This window comes from Poecilia mexicana, unplaced genomic scaffold (genome assembly GCF_051168715.1).
Source record: "Poecilia mexicana isolate PSO_F unplaced genomic scaffold, ASM5116871v1 scaffold_11, whole genome shotgun sequence".
NCBI lineage: Eukaryota > Metazoa > Chordata > Actinopteri > Cyprinodontiformes > Poeciliidae > Poecilia > Poecilia mexicana.
This window is the reverse complement of record NW_028263380.1, coordinates 6,687,888-6,707,380: the sequence shown is the minus strand read 5'-3', so window position 1 is coordinate 6,707,380 and position 19,493 is coordinate 6,687,888. Positions and strand designations below refer to the sequence as shown.

Below are 19,493 nucleotides of genomic sequence, written 5' to 3'. Positions count from 1 at the left end.
TACTTTACAGCTCAAGTTTAATCAAATCTTTACCATAGATAAACCTGAAGAGGTGGAAGGTTGGGGGATGTTTTACCTTCCTGAGGAGGTGAACATGAGGGTTTTAGGCGTAGTCTGGTTTCATTTTCTTTTGTGAGATGAAGTGAAACAGGCACATTGCACTGTAATAGATGTAGGGGAACTAAGCATATTTTCTGTTGTCTGTAAAAATAAGAAAGCAACATTTTAGGGGCTTTTTGCAGGGTTGCAAAAATACTGCCCTACATCAGATACAGAGTTGTGTTTGCAGAACCAATGTTAGGCAGTAAAATAACTTCTCTCGTTTATTCGCTTAACTTTATTCCACCATGATCATCATTCAAACACATAACCAGACCAGAAGAAGAGTACAACGTATTTGAAAAATGTTTCTGGTGTAACAGTGCCCCCTAGTGGATGGACATGTCATACAAAACAAAGGAGTAACAATCTCCCACTTTTCTTTAAATAAGAAATAATAATAAAATATATATTTTTTATTCATATAAAATAAAATATTTTATCTAATATTATTATATTTTATATTATATTTTATAATATATATATATATAGTGCTGCTTGAAAGTTTGTGAACCATCCAAACATGGCCATTGTTTTCTAAAGAAAAGTTATAATAATCATGTAAAATGAACAGCCAAAGCTCAAATTGTAATGCGGACCTTCCAAATAAGGAACACAAAGAAAAAAAGATGCATATTTTGATTACTTATTCAACAAAAGTATTTTATCTGTCAAAAACAGAAAATCTGTCAAGTGCAAAAAGTATGTGAACTCTTTCAGTTAGTACCTTGTGGCACCTCCTTTTGCAGCCATTACTTTAACTAAACGTCTTCTGTAACCACAAACAAGTGTCTCACATCTGCTGTTTGGGATTTTTGTCCACTCCTCTTTGCAGAACTTTGCCAGTTGAAAGAGATTGGAGGGACATCTTGGCATGTACTGCCCGTTTCAGATCTTGCCACAGCATTTCTATGGGATTGAGGTCTGGACTTTGACTGGGCCAATCCAGAGTGCAAATCTTCTTTCTCTTAAGCCATTCTTTGGTACTTTTGCTGGAATGCTTTGGGTCATTGTCTTGTTGCATAATCCATTTCCGTCCCAGATTCAATTCCCTGACTGATGGCAGGAGATTTTGGTCAAGAATTTGTTGAATTGATGGTTCCCTGGGTTATATGGAGTCGTCCAGGTTCAGAGGCAGAAAAGCAGGCCCAGACTTTCACATTACCACCACCGTGCTTCACTGTTGGGAGGAGGTTCTTCTCTTTAAATTCAGTGTTTACTGTTCTCCAAACATGGCGCCTGTGATTGTGGCCAAATAATTCAATTTTGGACTCATCAGTCCAGAGAATGGACTTCCAGAAAGCCTCTGGTGTGTCCAAGTATTCTCTGGCAAATTTTAAATGTGCAGCTTTGTTCTTTCTTGAGAGTAGAGCCTTCCTTCTAGCAACTCTCCCAAGAATGCCATGTCTATTGATATTTCGCCTGATTGTAGGCGCATGGACATTTATCCCAGACGCTGACAGAGAGATCTGCAACTCTCTGGAGGTGATGCGTGGGTTGGCCTTTACCTGCATTATTATTTTTCTGGTGCTTTTTTGTGAAAGTTTTGACGGCTGTCCATTTCAGGGCAGAGCTGGGGTGATGCCTAGTGCCCTCCATTTGTAAATGATTTATCTTACAGTGGATGGATGAAGCTGGAATCTTTTGGAGATGTTCTTATAGCTTTCCCCAGACTGATGGGCTGTCATCACCTTCTTCCTGATGTCCTCAGATGTCTCCCTTCCTCTCGGCATTGTTGATCTGGTCTTTATGCCTTTACACAACAGTGGTTTGTTTGGTTTCCTCTCCCTTTTAACCAGTGCACCTCCAAACTTTTCCCAAGGACGTCTCATTTGATTGGTCTGCATAATTGATTACTCAAGTACTCACATGTGCTTCACCTGAGTCTCTGGTAGAGGACCCGAGCTCAGAGGATGAAAAGAGACCACCCACGGAGAGGGGAGAAAGGAATTTTTGAATAAGTATTTATGTTGTCAGTGTGTGTGTGTGTGTGTGTGTGTGTGTGTGTGTGTGTGTGTGTGTATATATATATATATATATATATATATATATATATATATATATATATATATTACTGGACTGGACATTACGTGACTTATCGTAAGTCACACATGCGCCATTGCTGTCCATTGAGTCAGGAATATCGGTGGTCAGGAAAATACTACAACCACTATTAAACCATAGATAATGGTAATAAGGGCTTCAGATTTCACAGGTGAGAAAAACGTTTTAATTTAAAGAAAACACTGAACAAGTGAGCAGTGGGTCAGTTATACTAGCCTAACTGTTAGCCTGGTATTGACATTGATAACATTAACACGTGCTGCGCAGTTCGGTGTGTTTTGGTTCCGCTAGCACTAAAACAGGTCAACCCACCCACCAAGTCATCAGTAGAGCAGCTGTTTAAATCAGCTAATCAACCACCTCGGTGATCAGGCGAAAACTTATTAATAATCACAATATAGATAACATAAGCCTGACAGCATAATGTAACAGACTGGATGTTCTGTTTTAGTGTTTTTGCTACTTTTTTGTGTGGGAAATGTTTGTTTTTGGTGTTGATTCCCCTGATCGGTCATCTCTGCTCTCTCTGCTCTTTGACCTGTTGTTTGTCGGTTGCCATGGCAACGGGTCGTGCGTAATACTGACATACAGAGCGAGAAAAGTCGGAATAGAAGTTGATGGAGCTATTTTTCCTTTATGTCTTTATCCATTTTAATTGTGTTACTTTATTCTTACATTTCTATTTTTTTGTATTATTTACAGAGTTTATTTGTAGGTTGATAATTGTTGATTTTATTTATTCCTGTTTTATTATTTTTCTTATTTATTTTCTAAATTTAGACAGGAAGTAATGTGGGTCAGTCCACTTTCTATAAGTGTAGGGGCCTGGTGAAGGACCAGCAGGCATTTGGGTTTGGGGCCGATGGTTTTTACCAGAGCAAGAATGGTAGCATGAGAACAAATTAAAGTTTAAACTCTGTAATTATTTGGTGAAAGAGGAAAATAAATCACCAAGAACAATCAATAAGTTTGGAAATTGAACCTTCTTTTGCCCATGTCGAGAAACATGACCCCAGTGCCTCAGTAGTGGCTTGGTTTAACTTTTTTTTTGTTTGGATTGGCAAACAATCAGAAGTGGTTCTGTCTAGTTTGGTTTTTCACCTGTTTATCAACTTTATTGTACCTTTATTGTGGCGCACTGCTGCAATTCCTAAAAACAAGCGACAAAAACTGAGCTAATCCCCTGTGTGCGCAAAACGTGGTGATATTTATAACAGTCGTCAAACTACAGCTCCTACAGCATATTTAAAATAAAACGATTGACCAATATAAATAGAAATTCGCCCTTTCTTGTATCTTGACAGAACTAACAGAAACTAAACTGTTTATAGATTTGCATCATGGAGAATTGATCAAACATCAGTTTTCTAATCTTTATTTTAAGTCGTATTTAATAGATATATCTAATAACAAATGTTGGCGCTACTAATATCTTCGTGACAGATTTCTCTTTGTCCTGTATTGGGATAAAATGGTTTTCTGGACACAGTAAATCACATAGCGACCAATAGGTGCTGTCCAGTCCAGTAATACACATCAATTAGCAGGAGTATGAAAGACGTAAAAATAATTAACTATACTACATTAAGAAATTGTATTCAAGCCTCGGTGCTACATGAAGCTCATTTTGAAACATTGCAAGTTAAAAACAATATTGTTTTTAACTTGCATTGTTTCAAAACATCCCTGCCCCCCTCTTGCCACCCCATAAATATTTTTCTAGATCCGCCCCTGGCTTGGTGGAAATCCTTATAGGTTAATGACCCATAAACATTGAGCCAAGTGTTGTTGTGCCGTCTTCCACTGAAACAGCGAAGGGAAAAGGGCTAAGGACGGCTAATTCAACTCATTTTACATGTTTAATGTGTTTGGAGTTTCTTAAACTCTTTTGGGGCAATTTACAGTGACCAACTGACCTGACCGACATGTTTTGGGAGATGTGGGGGGAACCGGAGCACCCGGAGAAAACCCACGCAAACACGGGGAGAACATGCAAACTCCACACAGACTGCCTCTGTGAAGGCGCAGCGCTAGCCGCTGCACCACCGTGCTGCCCACGTTTTTTCCAATTGGGTTGGGAAAGGATCTATTTTCTAGTTTGTCAATGGAGCATGGGGTGGGGGGACTTGAAGTTTTAAATTTCCTCTTGACGGAGGGTTGCAGGGTGCCCCGTACACACAGGCAACAACCTCCATCTTTTCTCCTCTAGTCAAAATCAAGAACATTTGACCTGATTTTGATTATCTTCACTTTTTTGGCTTCTTGAACCCGAAGGTGTTACGTATTTTTTTCCAAATGGAAAATTTCGATTTTTTCTTTTTACCATCTGTGGTTTCATTATATTTATTGTCCAAATCCTCCGGGACATTTTCTCCTGCGGTCTCAGTCTCTTCGGGTTCCAGATCCGTGGAACAACCAGGTAAAGATTCTCCTAAGGGTTCCTTCCCACAAGAAACCTCTTGACTTGAATCTTTCACCAGGTCGACCGGGTTCTGTGAATCTTCCTCCTCTTTGAAAACGGTGTGATTTTTATCTTCTTTCTCAGCTCTGTCTTGCAGCAATAGATTCTCTTTTGCTTTTTTCAACTCCTCTTTTACGCAACTCATCTCCTGCTGGTATTTTTCGCCTTGTCTTTTCAGCGCAATGACATCGGTGTCATACCGGTTGTTTAGCTCCAGGTACAACCCTTTAACTTTCTCCATCTCAGCTTGGGCACAACTTTCCTTCTCCTGCAGGATTTTGATTTCTTTCATAGTGTTTTCTTGGAGGACAATAGTTGCTCTCAGGTTGTCGATGAGCTTCTGATTCTCCTTTACTGTCTCTAAGTTGGCTTCTTTCTCCTGGCTAACCTCCTGCTTATATCTTTCTACTTCTTGTTTTAGATCAGAAATATCACTTTCATATTTGTCGATGAGCTTCCGATTCTCCTTTACTGTCTCTAAGTTGGCTTCTTTCTCCTGGCTAATCTCCTGCTTATATCTTTCTACTTCTTGATTTAGTTCAGAAATATCACTTTCATATTTGCCAATAAATTCATGGTATGAATGTTTTATCTCATCAAATTTTTTCTGCAAACGTTTCTTGTCGCCTTGCAGGAATTGGATTTCTTTGGTTTTGCTCTCCTGTAGGACGGCATTTGTTGCTTTCAGGCTGTCAATCAGTGCCATGTCTTCCTCTGATTTTTTTAGATGGTCTTTTCTCTCCTCAATTATCCGTTCCTGTAACACCATAATATCAATTTCATATTTGCACTTTAGCTGCTGATTCCACTTTGCTTTCTCCATTTCTAACTCTTGCCTGGTCTCTTCCAGCTCTGCCTCCAGGTGGGCATGTTTCTTGTTGTCTTCAGACCGTCCAGCGATCTCCATTTCCAGAAGGGAGCTCAGTTGTTGGATTTCCTCAAGCAAGGCATGGTATGCAGGAGTGAACAGGCTTTCAGGGTTTTCCTGGATTTCCCTTCTCGTGGAGTGATGGGGCCCCATCACTCCACTGTTGTATCTTGCCGTATGATCAGACATTTTCTCCAAAACACTATCACTAAAATCGTCGATTAGTAAACTACCTGAAAGAGCTTTGCGCACGTCTGAGCTAGTCAGTGATATTGCAAGCAATGAAAAATATGCAGAATTGTGTTACATACAATTCTGCAGTTGATGACATCACAGACTGCATCGCCAGTGACATCACAGAATCTTCCTTTGCTGGTGGTGTGACATCATTCCACACCCACATATCTTACTCTTTATTCTAGTTTACATTCAAAAAAGTCCCTTTGTATTTATTGTTGTGCTTTAACGTTCATGTTCTTGATCAAACGTCGTCTCATCTTCATTTCTTTAAAGTTTATAAAACGTTTTAGAAACCTGCACATGTAAAAGCCTTTAGATAAAAACTAAAGACTCTTTAGTGTTTGTGAGGCAAAACATTAGAAAACTTATTAATAATCTATATTTATAAAACTAATTTCAACATCTGTGTTTATAAAATAAACTATAGTTGGTGATTTCAACCTCAGATATTTGATGGTTTTACTTGCTAACTTCTGTGATGTGTTCACTGAACCAGTTCTCATCATTTCTCTGCACCTGCAGCCTTCAGTCAGACTGAAGGAGGTTTTTGTACGACTACAAACCACTGTGTGAATACGTAGTTACCATGGTAACCCAGACATTAATAATCTCCAGCATCTTCAGCCTGAAAACCACTGATGGTTAAAGTGTAATCAGAACCAGGTCTACTGCCGCCGAATCTAGATGGAGTTCCTGAGAACCGACTTGAAGCCTGATATATAAGAAGTTTAGGAGGCGGTCCAGGTTTCTGCAGGTACCAACTGAGATCAGTACCAAACTTCCTGTGGCGCTGATGGTCACAGTCGCTCCAACACTGACTGACTTTGATCGTTCAGACTGAGTCAGAAAATTATTGGCAGATGATGCTGAAAAGAGAAATGAGCAACGTTAAAGGAAAACAATAAGTACGAGTTCAAACAAAACTTGATAGCTAAATTTAAAAGTCAGTCTGACCCTGAGTGAGAAAACCCAACACAACCATCAGAGCTACTGGAGACATCATCCTGATGCAGGTTTCGGTGTCGGAGCTCAAACACACTTTGGACTTTCTGCAGCAGAAGAACTTAAAGCTTGAGGAGCAGCAATGCATCGAGATCATGCAGATCCACACCTGCTGAGATGAAACAGGAAACACAGGGATGATTCAGCCAACACTTCATCTAGTGACAATATTCAGTTTTTAGTTTAACTGAAGATCAAATAATGTATTTATCGGTTGTTCATGTTGTCACTTTTATAATGTTTCTATGTCCCCTTAAATGTGATGTGTTGTTATAAACTAAAACACACAAAATCATCAAATATTTGACATAAAATAGATCTATACATTGAGCCATATAAGGTTTAAATCTTTGTAATGTTACCTGTATTCATGTTACAATGATCCTCATTATGTTCTTGGTATGTTAAGGTTATCAAAGTGACTTTGATCTATTTGAATTTGTGATTTAAAAATGTGTTTATTATTTATAGTTTAATTTTACACTATAGGATGCAGAACCATTCTATATTATTCTTTTAAATCATATTTTTAATTAATGTTGATATTAAATGTAAAAAGAACAACAACCTGAACACACATTCTGAAGAATATTATAAATTTTGTTTATTGACCAGCTGATCAAATTCACATCATTGATGTTCTTCAATAACCCCTAAATTAAATAGATTCTCATTATTTTACTTCAAAAGGCACCAGGTGAAACCACTTTACAGCTTAAGTTTTGAAGTTTATATTTTAGGATTATTGACTTGTAATTCATTGGCCATTCTAGTGTAGAAATGATATTCAATTCGAAGAAACTTGTCTAACTTTGTGTTTCTACATTCCTGCTGGATATTTTCTTGCTTATCATAATCCAGACATTTTGCAACGACTTGATTTACAAAAGTTAGAGACGTTTTAGAAAGTGACCATAATGTTTTAATAAAATGATTAAAAACGTGAGCTGTTAATAAAAAGAAGATGGGATTGTCACTTATTTTTTATTAACAAAATTTGCACTCCAGAACACAAAATAGAAAGATAAAATTAAAGAAGTAAAATATAAACTGACTTTAATATATGCTGATTAGTTTATTGGATCTTAGAGGAAAATAGGTGAAAGGATAGCCACCCAAAACAATAACTCACATGTTTATTTGTGCAGACATTATGAGAAAGAGGTTTTAAACCATCAGGGTTTTTAAGCTGCTCTGAAGATAAATAGAGATAATGATATATTTACAGGACCAAGACATAAAACAGAGGGAGCAAGTCTCTACTGGTATGACAGGAGGTAGGAAATGTGTTGATCTGATAGATATAGATATATATATATATATATATATATATATATATATATATATATATATATATATATATATATATATAGAGCACAGAGGCCCTCATCCTGGCCGCCCAGGAACAGGCACTAAACACCAGAGCAATAGAGGCTCAGATCTACCACACCAGACAAGACCCAAGGTGTAGGTTGTGCAAGGAGGCCTCTGAGACAGTCCAGCACATAACAGCAGGGTGCAAGATGCTGGCAGGGAAAGCATACATGGAACGTCATAACCAAGTGGCGGGCATAGTGTACAGGAACATCTGTGCCGAATATGGACTGGAAGCCCCGAGGTCAAAGTGGGGAACACCCCCAAAGGTGGTGGAGAATGACCGAGCTAAGATCCTGTGGGACTTCCAGATCCAAACAGACAAGATGGTAATGGCGAACCAACCGGACATTGTGGTGGTGGATAAAGAACAGAGGAAAGCCGTTGTGGTGGATGTAGCAATACCAAGTGACCACAACATCAGGAAAAAGGAGCATGAGAAACTGGAGAAATACCAGGGCCTCAGAGAGGAACTGGAGAAGGCCTGGAAGGTGAAGACCACAGTGGTGCCTGTGGTCATAGGGGCCCTCGGGGCAGTCACCCCCAAACTGGAGCAGTGGCTCAAACAGATCCCAGGAACAACATCAGACATCTCAGTCCAGAAATGTGCAGTTCTAGGCACAGCCAAGATACTGCGCAGAACCCTCAAGCTCCCAGGCCTCTGGTAGAGGACCCGAGCTCAGAGGATGAAAGAGACCACCCACAGAGGGTGAGAGGGGAATTTTTTTATTTTTTTTTTATATATATATATATTTAGTGAGAAGGTGGCTATATAGACATTTTTCCAAGCTGAATAAGTATTTATGTTGTCAGTGTCATTTGTATTTTCTGTGGAAAAAAATAATACACACTTGCATGGTGGTAAGTGACGTGGAAAAAAAGTCAAAAGTTATTTTTTAATCATAATGTTAGCAGGATGTTCCTTGAAATAGAATCTCTTTTACAAATGATTCCTGGCCAAGAGTCACACTAATGTATGAAAAATAATAATTAAAAGGTCCAAAAAAACAACATAATAAAACTCACTTAAGCATAAATGAAATAGCTTATAAGATCACAGCATAAAATTAAGACTTCATAAAATAATTTAAGAATAGCAATTATTTAACAATACATTAAACAGCTTTTAATAAGTTTTAAGTTGATTCATGGGAATAAATTGTTGGAGTTTAATGATTTTTGCTAATTGTTCTCTTTGCATTTTCTAATAATTGCGTACAGACAAAACTAGCCAGCATGCCTAGGTGGGACCCATGTGGGGGGAAGGAGGGCTGATATATGGGTCCCATATGGGTTTGTCTGCGGGTTCCACGATGGCCCCACATGGGTTTGCCCATGTAGGGCCACAGCCCACATGGGCACTACATGGGCCCTAAATGGATAAACCCATGTGGGCCATCACCATATAGGGGGGCCCATTTAGGGTCCATGTGGGCTCTGGCCCTACATGGGCAAACCAATGTGGGGCCATCGTGGAACCCGCGGACAAACCCATATGGGACCCATATGGTCTGCCCTCCTTTTCCCCACATGAGGCCCACCTAGTTTCATAGGTGCAGTCAGTTATTAATAGACAATATGCTGCACTGCAGTCAGGTTTCTACACTGAAAAAAGAAAACGTGTGATACAATTTTTAAAAAATGGAGTTCATTTGTCTAATCAAATTAAGTTTATTCAAGTAAATATATTAAGTTTATTAAGTTGTAATGTTAAACAAATGTAAATAGTGCAAGTGTAACTTTTTTTTTTAAGTTGGAGGTCCTTTGTCTTTCCCCGTTGTCTTAAAGGGACAGCTCCTGTCTGCACTTTTAGTTTCACTTTTACATCGCAGCCATGGTGAGTAGCAGCTGTCGGCCTCCGTTTGTTTATTCAAAATTACACTTTTTTTTTCACTTGGGATCGAAACAATGTCTGAACTTGCCCTCTCTACTCTCTGTTTTATCCATCCAGGCCGGAAAAAGTACGAGGTGAGTTTGCTGATCCCACTGAAACACATCTGCGTCATGATGCGTTCACGAGCGTCAACGTTTCTGTTATTTTTTAGACAAGAACAATTTCTGAAATTGCAGCAAGATTTCAGAACAAATGCCTTCGAGATTATTAGGCAGATGGTTGATTGGTGCAATACGACTCCCGGAAGTAGACACCTGGTGGACGAGGTGAGTAAAAGCTGAAGTCTAAACCAGTCGCGGTCTTTAAAGAGGTTATCGTTCATGTTTTGTTCTTCATCAGATACTTCACAGCATCTTCTTCCTGGGAAAAATCAACACAACGCCATTCACTCCAGAGGAAATTATCCCCAATAAGGAGATGCTAAATGCTCTAAAGGAGAAATACCCAGAACCATTTGTGTGCTACTTGACTCACCTTCCCAGGCGCAGTCCGTTCTCCTGTGTGCTGGACATGGTAAGATATTAGTTTGACCGAGATGTCAGTATTAGTTACACAACACTAATCCACCATTAATACATCAAACATGATGGTAATCACAAAGTTATTAACTAGACTGCTGCAGTTAATACTCCAAAAGCAGGTCCAGTTTTTAAACACATCATAATGTAAAAACCAAACAAAAAAATGTAAACTCCAACTTATAGTAATTATTTTTTAAGTTTTTATTATCATCAACCAAAGTATATGAGCTTTTTGTTCCAGTCAGGCATTTGCATATTTAACCTAAATCTTATATTCATATGTTAATCATTCTTTTTTTGTTATTAATGATAAAACAAAGAATTTAAATGAAATTTGAAAACAAGGTTATTTGAATTTATTAAATCCATACAGGGTTAACATTTTACAAACAGATTTAATACTAGACAAGGGGAGCAAACTGGACTGAACTAGGATTCAGAGAAATTACAAACTGTAAATCTGGAGTAAAGAAGAACAAACATATCAAAATCTAAAAGCACAAAAACTAACTCAACAAATCAACTAGCATTGTAAGACCTAAAAGGTAAACACACAACAACAAAAATGACCCAAATAAAACCCAAAACTCAAACTGACAACAATAACACCTCCATCATCTGATGTTATTTTGACTGAATATGACTACTTTTATTGGTAGTAGTTCAGAACAGATTATTTATTAACTATAATTGTGTGATTTCAGTTTTCCTGTGTGTTTATTTTAAGTTTCTGTCTAGTGGGTCTCCGTGTCTGTCTACCCCTTGATTGTTTCCAGGTGTGTCTCGTTCCCTGATTACCCTCTGTGTATTTAATGCCACCTGTGTCTCTGTAGTGTCCTTCAACTCTCTATCAGTCTGCCATTGATTAGTGCTACCAGTGTTGAGCCTTAGCTTCTGTTCAACTGTGCTGCCTATTTCCTGGACTGTTTGAGTTCTTCCCCATTAAAATCATAATTTCTTCATCTCCAACCTGGGTCAACCCCATCTCTGTCACCACCGCCTACTGCACTCCCTGACAATATTTGCAAGGGAAGTATTGTTTTTAGGTAGGAGAGGCTGGTGTAGATCATACAAGGATATTGTGCTGAATTATTAAATAAAATAAACCCTCAGAATCCAGCTGCAGTTGATTGATTCTCATAATTGCTTCCAGGTTGTCCTGCAGAAGAGGCCTGAAAATGAAAACCAGGTAAAACAGACTTTGAGTGATCTGGTCAACCGTCTGAAAGAAGGTTTTCTTGTCTCTACCACCATCTGCATCTCGAAATCCAACAAGTCGGTGCAGCAATACGGAGTCTCCATGTCCACCAGTGGCCCTAATCCCGGCAGGATTGTGATCGCTGCTTCCTGCTTGAGCTCCTACTGGGATGAATATGTGGCTGCAGCAGTGATGACCTTCTATCCTGACAAGAAGAAGAAGGAATACTTTGATGGAACCTTTAAGCTATCTAAAGGCGCCACATGCAGGGCATATAGCATAAAAAAGGCGTCTGAAATGGAGCCTTGCAAATCATGTGGAAATCTCTTTGGCTTCCAGGAAACTGGTCAGAGAGAGTGGCCCTATGGCAACTGTGCTGAAGTTGAGAGTCTGAGCAACTTGTTTAAAAATGATGACCAAGTTAAGCAGCAGTCCAGACCACAATCTGACACATTTACACCGGAGAACAGAGAGAAGGTCAGAGATAAAACTCTGGAGAACCTCAAGAAAACCCTGAAAACGATTCAGTTTAAAACGTGGAGCGGTAAATTCTATGTTCCAGAGTAGTCGACTTGTAGAGAAGGTTGAGGCTTTAATATCTTTAATCACAAGTTGGCTTCTTATCTGTTTTTATGATTATTACCTTATTACTAATCATAAGTCTCCTCTCACTGCCTTCTAAGAGTTAACTTAGTATGCTATATCATCTGATGCTGTTAATGTCCTAATAAAGTTTGGAGATATTAAAAATTATTGAAGACTTCAGTTTTTAGTTTTTGCTAAGATATATTTATTTTATAATTGCATAAGGCACATCAAACTCAAGGTCCGGGGGTCAAATCTGGCCCGCCGAAGTTTTTTATGTGGCCCTTTAGACTCCAAATTACATCAATAAATAGGGGTGCACTGATTTCAGTTTTCTGGCCGATTACCAATAACCGATCTTGTAAAAAGCTTAACCTGCCAATTCCAATTTTGGCTGATACCAGTTTTTTTTGTCAGATATGTTGCTCAATACAGCAAAAAAGTTGTTGAGTTGGCAACAGTGGGGTCACTGTTAATTATAAACGTGCAGACATAACTTGGTAGGCTGGTCTGGTCTGTCAGTAAAACCTTTCTCACTGGAGAGCAAAAAGGGAAGGTGGTTGATTCTTAGACCTTTGCAAAGCTAGACAAGATCAGTGGATGAGATCGGCTTCATATGTAAAAATTGACCAATCACTGATCTTCCAAAATTAAGGAAATTGGCTGGCCGGTAAATCAGTGCACCCTGATCAATAAGTCATTCCAGTTTTTCACAAATTTAAAAATTTCACACAAAATCAACAAATCTCCACATTTCTTTCAGATTTTACTGCAAATCTTCCCAAAATAGGTCAAAAACATTGAGTTTAAGTGACAGAAGCCTCACTTGAAGTCAAATTATAGTAAATGATACGGCAAGTAATAAAAAGTCACATTTAACATCAGCACAAATATAAAAATTCTTTACAAATGTTTCTAAATGGGCACCACAAAATATGCAATTTTGATTGAAAAAAAAAAAACAATCACAAAGTCCTGGAGGAAAAGATATTTATTGATATATTAACATTTTAATTAGTTTTATCAATGTTTTATCTGGCAGAACCGGCTCTTTAAGAGCATTCAGGTTTTTGATATTAGGCCCAAAGTGAAAATGAGTTTGACGCCCCTGACATAAGATGAACAGACCAACCACTAGATGGCAGCAGAATCAAACTGAAATAATTCTACATTATACTTTACAGTTTCTCAGACACTGGTGCGTTTCAGAACCGACAATTGAAATTCTCAAAACTAATTGATTTTCAAGTCATTGTGTCACTTGTGCACTTCAAACAAGCAGTTTATCATTCCTTTGAGCAAACTGCTAATCCTTTTATATGTCCATTAAGTGATTATGAACAATTCTCTGCTTTTCCCTACATTTTCAACTGCTTGTATTAGTTGAAAATATACAATATGCATACGTTGACTCCATCCAGATTCTTGTCTTTCTATCGTCAGAATGTAACATAGTGTTGTCATTTAATGGTTCAGGTGTATGGAGAGTCATTGGCAAATTGCCACTTTCCTCGAGGTTCGAGGAGGGCGGGAAGGGGATTTATCCTGTTCAAAACAAACTAAAATTGATCACAACGAATACGGTTATGCACTAAATGGGCTGGAACAGCCGAGGCATCTCGAACAAATATGCTTATATTTAGGATATGATCCGTATTAACTCGGTAAAAGAGACTTGTCTTATAATCTTGAGGATTTACGGGCATTGAGGCGATCCACATAACTAACTAGCTGGAGCTGCAGAGTTCATATTATTCCACGAGCCAGAATAAAGTTTTCGAAAGCCTGGAGAATACAGTCATTTAGTTTAATTTTGGGTCAACCATTTAGGATCAAAGAAGCATTAAATGGCTGTCGACTTGTTTCTGCCTGGTGAGTAGTGAGTGTTATTTTAAGTAGTTATGATAACAATGCTATCGCTAACAACGAGCTAACCCATGTTATTTCTATGAGTTTGGATATCCTGGTAAATCATTTATTTAGCTTCTGTAAACCCAAATTCATGCTGGAGTTGTACATTAATGTCGAGTTGCTGGATTCATGTCCAATGTAGGTCAACGATTCGCTCCGTTCTACAGAAACCCCATGTTCTTGTCTGTTCGTGTCCAGACACGAAGCATGTGGGGGGAAAGTCACAGCTCATTGTGACTGCATGGTTGGATAGGTTATATTTAATTTATTTAGCTTTTTTTATTTATGTTTTTGGCATGAAAGTCCCGCTGAATAAACATATTTTCTGTCTGTGACTCGGAACTGAGCTAGCTGCTAACAACATTAGCACTCCGAGGACAACCACGCTAAGGGCATAAAAGTAATATATCTTACCTTACATATTAATGCTTGTCTAAGTAACTAAAATAAAATCTGAAAAAATACAATTTAAATGATGTGATCGTTATGTGTTAGAAAATGGGCACTGCAAACTGACAAAACCTCCTGTTTTTAGCTGGAAATTGATTTTCTCCTCTTTTTTCAGTAAGTTTTTTTTTTTTTATTTAACTCCCTTGTGACCAACTACCTTTGAAACACATACATAAATAACATTTATCTTTCTTTATATTAGAACGGTTGGAACAACCGTACAGGACTTGGCCTATAGACATTTTTATGCTGGATCAACAGAAATAAATGGGCTGCATTTTCTTCCGGCCCTCCATCTGCATTGGGTGACGTTGGTGCTACGTCATCTGAAACCCAGCAATAAGGTGGATAGGCTATTGGGAGAAGTTGTACCCTAATGACCTACCCCTCCTCATTAGCATATAATTTTTGACCATTTTTCCCAGTTTTGGGGAAAAATGGATAAATGAAAAATGAAAGAGAAATAATGAAAAAAGAATAATTAAAAATGGAAAAATAAATTAAAAAGGGATAAATAGACAAATGAAAAATGGGTAAATGAAAATGAAAAATTGGAAAAGGATAAATGAAAACTTTGGCTGAAATAGCTCTCCATGCTATGGGCCACCATATGGTTGTTCATGTAAGAAGGACAAGAGAGTGCGGATAAAATTAAAACAACCCTGCAGAAACATGTCAGAGTTCATGAAAAATCCTTGTAAAAATGCCACCATCTGCGTCTCTCATGGCAACAATACAGTTAAAGCAGGGGTGTCCAAAGTCGGTCCTCAAGGGCCGGCATCCTTCATGTTTTAGTTCTCTCATTGCTGGTAATAACAACCTCCTCACAAGTCAGTGTTCTCCTTAGGCCTCTAATGAGCCATCATTTGATGCAGGTGTGTTAAGCCAGGGAGAGAACTAAAACATGCAGGATGCTGGCCCTCGAGGACCGACTTTGGACACCCCTGAGTTAAAGTGAGGCACTATGGTGTAATAATTTTACATTTTTAATTTTAATTTCACTAGTTTCATGTCAGGTTGTTCATCTGAAAGCGAAAGAGACTTATAGACATTCAAACAACCCTGAAGGATCACATCAAAGAGTTCATGGAAAATGCTTCTTAAAAAGCCACCATCCATGTCTCTTATGACATCTACACAGTTTCAGTGAGGCATTTTGGAGTAATAATTTCCCTTTTTGCTTCTTTCATTTTAATTACACTTGTTTCATCTCAGGTTTTTCTGGAAGGACAAGAGACTAAGAATAAAATTGAAAAAACCCTGCAGACAGTCAAAGAGTTGATGGGAAAGACTTAAAGTGTTGTATTCCACCACCATCTGCATCTCATGGCTTCAACACAGTGCAGCACTATGGAGTAATAATTTCACTTTTTGCTTTTTTCATTTTAATTACACTTGTTTCATTTCAGGTCATTAATCTGAAAGGACAACAGAATGAGGATAAAATTAGAACAACCCTGCAGAAAGTCAATCAGCTGACGGAAAATCCTTCTGATACAACGTTGGATTCCACGATCACCTTCTATCACGGAAACAGCAAACATACAGTGAGGCACTATGGAGTCTCCATGTCCATCACTGGTCGCAAGTGTCACTAAAATGATTTATGTTATGAAAAAATTTATGTTTATTTATAACAGTTAGGATTATGTATTTTAAGTTGTTTGGTTCACGTTGTGAGATTTGTGTAAAATGATTATATTTTATTTCGTGTCGAACTATTTTTTGTTGGAAGTTATCGCAAGATTTGTGTACATGTGATCCGTGCATTTGTGCAGCGAGACTTGAATAAACGGAGGAGGAGGAGAAGCCTGGGATTGAGCACGTGCAACAGCCTTGTGTCTCGTGTAGCTGTTAAGAGCGGACGACAAAGTAGTAATCTGCTAAAGACCTCCGAAGTGGCAGGCGGCCACGAGGTAACTTTGTTAAAGCACGTGTCACCTGTCTGTCTGTAAATGTATATGTCTAAAGCTTTGTGTTTTATTTCTATAGTTTTCACGGCATTTAATGAAAGAGCCCGTCTAAAGAAGCCGCGCCAGTGTGTCACTTTGGAGCTACACTGGTCGTCCTGCAGGCCAAATCATGGTTGCTGCATCCTGCCTTAACTTCTGGGAGGAACATGTAGCTGATGCAGTGATGAGCTACTATCCTGAAGAAACCAGGAAGACATAGTCTGATGTAACCATCAAACTTCCTGATGGTGTAAGGTGTCAAGCCTTTGGAAAAGTAAAAATTCCTTGCTTTTCTTGTAGCAATACGTTTGGCTTGGATACAACTGACACACAGGTGTGGCCTAATGGCAACTGTGCTGAAGCTGAAAGTTTGAGCAATTTGCTTAGAGAGGAAGAAGTTAGAGAGTGAGTACAAAGAAATGGAAACTGGACAGAAGAAAACAAGAAAAGGGCTATAGATGTTAAGTATCATCTTACAAAGGAACAGAATGAGGTTCGCTTTGCATTCTGCACAAAGAGCAGGAGCTGATCTCTGCTAGAATAGGCTTTTACTCAAAGAGCAGATATTAAAATTACTCAACTGTAAAGTCACAAACATCTGAGACATGTCAACAGTTGAGAATGGGGAATTTTTTTTTTTTTACAAAATGCTTAATGTTTGAGAAATAAAATTAGTTTGAAAATGCAATTTCTTGTGCACTCCAGGTTTAGTCTCTTGTTGGTTTGCAATCAGAGAACAGACAGAATCCAGAAATTGTAGATCTCAGAGTTATTTCTTTATGCAGTTATTCAAACATTTCATTCCAGTTCACAGCATGACATGCATTCAAACAGGCGGGAGAGTCTCCCTCTGATCTAAACCACCTGGCTTTTAAAGCATTGGCTCCTACCGGGACTAATTAAGGGGTGGAGGCAACATTTACATTTCCAGAAAGAAAATATACATTTGTACTAAACTACATTTCTAGAAAAAATATTTACATAATTACAACTAACTCTAACAACGTCAAAACTGAAACAAAAACAATCTGGGCCCAAACAAAATCTAAAAACAAACAATGGGTTTTCCCAGTGAGTCTGATTGGAAACACCAGGTTCTCATCAGCACTGCTCATGAGTGCATTTCCATGGCAACACATGACCAGGTGACTTCAAAGAGACAAGAGAATGATTAAAACAAATTATTAAATAAAGCAAGTTACTTCCTCCAAACAAAAATGATACATTTACCAGATAAGTTAGAATATAGAAAGTACAAAAACAGCACTTGTTGGGAAGGGGGTAAATCCTTCACACTCTCTTTGTGGCAAATTGCTTTGAACAGCTTTGTTTCTCCAAGCTGAAAAAAACGGCACAACTCTCTATCTCTGAGCCACATTTTATCTTTTTTATTGCTCTTATGGATCTTTACATCATAATCTAATTGTGTCTCTACTGTAACTTGTATTTTATGCTCTGTCTCAAGTTATCTTTTCATTTATTTCCTTCAATTTATTCTGTTGTAAAGCACTTTGGGACAATGCTGTTTTTGAAAGAGCTTTGTTGAATATTAATAACATTGTTTATATGCCAAATTTATGCATAATTCTGAAAAATCCAATAAATGTTTTATGATTTAGTTCTTTGGTCTCATAATCAAAACCTCACAGTAACTTTGCCACTTCAGGTTATCTTGTGATTGTTTTGGTTTGTTTTGTCTGTTCCAGTTGGGCGTATAGGAACTCAAAAAGATTAATATTCACATGTCGAACTTGGTTGTACCACTTTTTACATTTTCATCCACATCTCTACATCTATGGACTCACATTGTTTGGCTCTTCTTCTTCTACATGAATGCATTCATATTGGCATTCATGAATCTGCACAGCATGGAGAGCTGAATGCTCTCTTTCACCAGCTCTGCCTGGTGGTGTCGCCTTGCAAAGGATGTTTGTTTTACTGAAAAAATTCAATAAATTATTACTGCTGTCTATATTTTTGTTAAAATTTGAGCAGACAAAAAAAATCCAAAACAATTGATGTTTTTTCAATAATCTAGCAAAGAAGATTTTGCCATGGCTTTTACAAACTTTGACCAAATTCTTCCTGATCTGTTTACTTGAGAGCAGACATGCTTGTGATGACGCCTTCATGTTTTTTATAGCTAGATGGGTCGGGTTCAGAAACAGTCTAACTTCACGTCACATGAAGGACCATTTATTTAGTCAGAGGGAATGTCTTAATTTTTCTGTCCGTTTCATTTACAAGGAAGCTACGACGGTAAGTGGATATACTTGTATGTGGTTATTCTTGTTGTTACCACTAGGTTTATCTTTAATTTAAATATTTGTAGCTCTCTTAGTTGTAATAATCACCAATAAAATGTGCTTTTTAAAAGATAATATATTAATTAAATTGTTTCACATTTACAGGATGCTGAGCAGAGGAGGAGGTATTTATGTCATTCAGTTTATAGAAATATAAAAGTTAACGGCTGATTTTTAATTTTTATTAATTGTATCATTATAAACTGTAAACTTTTAACAATAAATAGTGTCCTACATCCTTATAACATGTCAGAAATGACAAGAGACACTCAAGAAGGCACTTTGTAACTAGTGGATGAGGTGTGTATAATTGTGATATAATGCTTCACTAACTCAGTCATGATACATCCAATACATACTTACACATATTAGAAACATGCATCAATGTTTCTAATAGAGGTAGAGAATTAGCTTTTATAAAGTTGGGTTGGGTTCAGAGTCATAGTCTGGCTTTATGTCAGGATTTGGTTTTTCTGTGTATTAATTCAGGTTTCTGTGTTCAGTTGAGTCGCTGTTTTGTCCCATCTGCCCCTTGATTGCTCCCAGCTGTGTCTCGTGTTCCCTGATT

At 38.0% G+C, this 19,493-nt stretch overlaps 2 protein-coding genes and 1 pseudogene across 2 annotated transcripts; 2 read left to right on the top strand and 1 right to left on the bottom strand.

The window, feature by feature from the left end:
* Positions 1 to 1,709: 1,709 nt before the first annotated feature.
* LOC148156386 (uncharacterized) lies at positions 1,710 to 5,645 on the bottom strand. Its single transcript, XM_088009943.1, has 2 exons — positions 4,414 to 5,645; positions 1,710 to 1,824 (listed from the first exon to the last, which is right to left on the bottom strand). The coding sequence occupies exons 1-2, from the start codon at positions 5,643 to 5,645 to the stop codon at positions 1,710 to 1,712; spliced, it is 1,347 nt and encodes a 448-aa protein (XP_087866069.1).
* Positions 5,646 to 10,018: 4,373 nt separating this feature from the next.
* Positions 10,019 to 12,474, top strand: LOC106922635 (uncharacterized). The gene is made up of 4 exons (XM_014995206.2): positions 10,019 to 10,076; positions 10,154 to 10,268; positions 10,342 to 10,515; positions 11,677 to 12,474. Exons 2-4 carry the CDS (start codon positions 10,218 to 10,220, stop codon positions 12,286 to 12,288), a joined length of 837 nt encoding a protein of 278 aa, XP_014850692.2. The 5' UTR covers positions 10,019 to 10,076; positions 10,154 to 10,217; the 3' UTR covers positions 12,289 to 12,474.
* A 2,865-nt stretch (positions 12,475 to 15,339) lies between these two features.
* LOC148156385 (uncharacterized) lies at positions 15,340 to 18,237 on the top strand (annotated as a pseudogene).
* Positions 18,238 to 19,493: the final 1,256 nt, after the last annotated feature.